A 4,133-nucleotide genomic window follows, 5' to 3' on the forward strand; every position below is an offset into this window, starting at 1 on the left:
CCCCCACAACTAGATGTGACTCCACTTTTCTTCCCTTTTGGTGTCAGTTCCTCTTGATCCTTTCTTTGAGTTGACTACACAGTCGATATCCTATGGTTTGCATTATAGGGTCAAGCTGCAAATAATTTCATTTACTTTGTTGAAAATGCACCGATAACAACCCCCAACCAAAAAAAAAAAAAAAAGATACATTTGCTTCATCTGTATTAGTCTTGTCCAAGTACTCCAATATTCCTATACCCATTACAGAAAAATTCACCATATGAACTATGCATCAGTTTAACTTCAAATTTGCTATAGATTTTATGTTACATAACACAACCTTCAAACTAAAATTATTTTAGTTGAGTTACACTAAGTATCAAATCTTATCGGGATCAGTTTCACGACTAAAATCTTGATAATCTATGGGTAGAGCCTTCACATAATAACAAGACCACCCAAGATGCCCCTCTCATCTGAATTCCTTAAAACTTTTACATTTCATTCATGTTCCATAAAGATTCTGCCATGTTGTCAGAAAGCCAATCACCATCAGCCATATGGCAATCCAACATAGAGTTCTCATAGGCGCCCATTGCTGAGATAGGGTCCAGGTTGAGAGCCTCCATGTTATAGATACTGCTATCCACTAAGTGACAATCAGTATTGTAGACTGTATTGCCGAAAGCATGGAAAGGACCAGCTGGGTGTTCAGGAACTTGTGGCAGTTCAGAGATTTTTAAGGAATCTGAGGAATGAATACTTGGGCTTGTGATAGAACTTGAATTTTCAGTGGGATAACTTTCAAAGTGTAACAGATTTCTTGGTGGAATAGATGAGGGCGAAAGGGAAGAGGCTATTGGATTGGGTGATAGAGGAGCTGAAGAACCCTGGGCATTCATGGTTGTCAACGAACAATTAGAGGTAGAAATAAGGGAAGAAGTTTGCTCCATCTTCTGAAGCAGTCTTGGCATCCAGAAACACCTAACTGCTTCAAGAAACGTCCTGCTATTAGACTCGATATTAAGCTGGCGAGCCTGTTTTTGCACCCTTGTTCTCCAATAATTCTTGATTTCGTTATCTGTCCTTCCTGGTAGATGTTGTGCAATTTTTGACCATCTAGAGTTTTCAAATCAACAAGTATAGAGAAAAATGCTAAAGTTAATTAATGAATTAGCAAAATCTGTAAACTAAAAACAGAAGCACAAATGAACCAAACTCTATTCAGTGCAAAGTATAATTTTAGTCCTGAGTACAACTTGGGCTTATGATAGAGCCGAAATTCACCTGTTACCCCACTTGGAATGGAGTTCAAGGATCAATAGCTGTTCCTGTGGAGTAAGATTCCCGCGCTTAATATCGGGTTTTAAATAATTCAGCCATCTCAGTCTACAACTTTTTCCAGTTCTCTTCAGTCCTGAAGAAGTGGAAGAGGAACCCAAAAAAAAAAAAAAAAAAAAAAAAAAAATGATGAATCATTTTAATCAAAGAAAACAAGAAGCTATCTTGGGTGTTATGGAATGGTTCTTTACCTGCACATTTAGCTAGTAGGTTCCAACGACCTTCTCCATGACAAGCAATGTAATGGATGAGCATACTGTCTTCTTCAAGAGTCCATGGACCTCTTCTGAGGTCCGCATCTTCATTAGAATTGCAAACCTTCTTTGTAACATTAGGCATAGCTGCTTCTCCTTGTCAGTGTTTCTGTGTGCGAAGTTTCTATTGTTTGTTTAGGCTTGAGCAGTGAAAGTGAAAGTACAAGAAGCCACAGATTTATAGAATTATAGAATCCAACAGGCTTAAGTCTACACCTTGGAATTTAGAAAAGTAATCCCCAATTAGAGTTTCTCACTTTCTCCACATGTTCTTGCCTTTCCCTGAAAAGGCCCTCACGGAACATTTTGAGATGGGTTGGTCATACATTATGCAATGGACTATGGTTCTATTAATTAGCTCGCGGGTGGCCAAGCTAGAGTTGGCTGACTCTATGATGGGTCCTACCTAAGTAATCTTAGGTCATGCATATTTACATAGAGACCAGAGTCACCATACCATTTCTTGCGCCATAAATAATCAAGAATGAAGCGAGACTAGGGATGGCTATGAGGTGGGTATGGGTTGGGTCACTTGCCCTCATCTCACCTACATGGCTAAAATAGTCAAATACTACTATTTTTGAAAATAATTTGCAATCTGTCACTGTTTACAAAATATATAGCAATTTACCACTTTTTTGAAACTCGATTTCCACATAATTGAGTTTAAAAAAAGTGATAGATTGTTAAATATTTCGTAAACAGTGGTAGATCCATACATAGTTTCACAAACAGTAATATATAGCAATTTAGGCCCACCTACACCCGCTTGGGGAAAAGATTCTTCCCTTGACTGCAACCCGTTTCTTTAATGAGTACTTGCCTCAACCTAAGGCAGATCTACCAATGATTCCCAAAATCATGCCACTGACACCACAAATTATTTGGACAAAACCAAACCATCCAGTAGCGAAGAGAGTGTGGCTCAAGAGCAAGTGCGTTGGATGCAATAAGCTGAGGAAGAAAGCCATGAGGGAGTCGGCAATCTCCTTGACTTAGGAGGCATTGACGTGGAGGAGGCCAAGATCAATAGATAGGGGCGGCTTGATGCATTTAGGGGCCTAAGGGGAAAACTAAAATTGAGGTTTTTTATACATTTAAATGTAACTTTAAAAAAATTAAATATTACTTAAACTCTATTATCTTATTTTAGATGCAAATATATTACTAATTAACATAAGTCAAGTTGAATTTTGGGTTTTTTTTTTTTAAGAAAGACTATAGACACAAAAAATTTGACAAATCTTTTCACACCTATTGATGTGGTAAATTGATAATAGTAAGTAAAAGAGTGATGTTAGTAATGGATCTAGGCGAGAATTAATAAAAGTTACCAACTTAACTACTATGAAAAATTTTGTGAATTTTTTTGTGTATTTCTTTTTTGAGAAGTGTTATATTCATAATATTTTTTACAACAAATCTTAGGTGTTTAGTTGTTACCGGTTCAAATTTGAACCTACAACTGAAATTTATTTTTGCCATCAATAATAGCTTGTAACAATCTTCTACTTGGAATTTATTCTAAAAGTGTTGTGAAAAATGTTGTGAATGTCATGAAGGAGTTAGCAATCTCCATGACTTAGGAGGCATTGATGTGGAGGAGGCCAAAATCTACGGACAGGGGTGGCTTGATGCATTTAGGGGCCTAAGGCAAAAATTGAAATTGAGGTCTTTTATATATTTTAATATAACTTAAAAAAAATAAAATATTACTTAGACACTATTATCTTATTTTAGATGCAAAATTATTACTAATTAACATATACCAGGTTGAATTTTTTTTTTTTTTTTTAGAAAGTTTATAGACACAAAAAATTTGACAAAATTTTTCACACCTGTTGATGTAGTAGATTGATAATAGTAAGTAAAAGAGTGGTGATAGTAATGGACGTAGTTGAGAATTAATAAAAGTTTGCCAACTTAACTACTATGAAAAAATTTATGAATTTTTTTGTATATATATTTTTTTAGAAGTGTTATATTTACAATATTTTTTACAACAAATCTTAGGTGTTAAGTTGTTACTGGTTCAAATTTGAACCTAAGATTGAAATTATGTTTTTGCCATCAATAATAGCTTGTAACAACCTTCTACTTGGGATTTGTTGTAAAAGTGTTGTGAAAAATATTGTGAATGTCATGAAGGAGTCGGCAATCTCCTTGACTTAGGAGGCATCGATGTGGAGGAGGCCAAGATCGGCCGACAGGGGTGACTTGATGCATTTAGGGGCCTAAGGCGAAAATTGAAATTGAGGTCTTTTATATATTTTAATATAACTTAAAATAAAATAAAATATTACTTAGACTCTATTATCTTATTTTAGATGCAAAATTATTACTAATTAACATAAACCACGTTGAATTTTTGTTTTTCTTAGAAAGTCTATAGACACAAAAAATTTGACAAAACTTTTCACACTTGTTGATGTAGTAGATTGATAATGGTAAGTAAAATAGTGGTGTTAGTAATGAACCTAGGTGAGAATTAATAAAAATTTGCCAACTAAACTACTGTGAAAAATTTTGCGAATTTTTTTGTATATATTTTTTTGA

At 34.8% G+C, this 4,133-nt stretch overlaps 1 protein-coding gene across 1 annotated transcript; it reads right to left on the bottom strand.

Moving 5' to 3' along the window:
• Positions 1-323: 323 nt before the first annotated feature.
• Positions 324-1,924, bottom strand: LOC115955565 (transcription factor MYB62). The gene is made up of 3 exons (XM_031073773.1): positions 1,515-1,924; positions 1,270-1,399; positions 324-1,101 (listed from the first exon to the last, which is right to left on the bottom strand). Exons 1-3 carry the CDS (start codon positions 1,660-1,662, stop codon positions 477-479), a joined length of 903 nt encoding a protein of 300 aa, XP_030929633.1. The 5' UTR covers positions 1,663-1,924; the 3' UTR covers positions 324-476.
• Positions 1,925-4,133: the final 2,209 nt, after the last annotated feature.

This window comes from Quercus lobata, chromosome 1 (genome assembly GCF_001633185.2).
Source record: "Quercus lobata isolate SW786 chromosome 1, ValleyOak3.0 Primary Assembly, whole genome shotgun sequence".
Classification (NCBI taxonomy): Eukaryota; Viridiplantae; Streptophyta; class Magnoliopsida; order Fagales; family Fagaceae; genus Quercus; species Quercus lobata.

What these genes read in the sequence shown, in the direction of transcription:
- LOC115955565 (XM_031073773.1), bottom strand. Translation starts at nt 1,662, where the DNA reads ATGCCTAATGTTACAAAGAAGGTTTGCAATTCTAATGAAGATGCGGAC. An exon ending in CCTACTAGCTAAATGTGCAG is followed by an intron (nt 1,400 to 1,514) that starts GTAAAGAACCAT and finishes CCACTTCTTCAG; the next exon opens with GACTGAAGAGAACTGGAAAA. An exon ending in CATTCCAAGTGGGGTAACAG is followed by an intron (nt 1,102 to 1,269) that starts GTGAATTTCGGC and finishes TGAAAACTCTAG; the next exon opens with ATGGTCAAAAATTGCACAAC.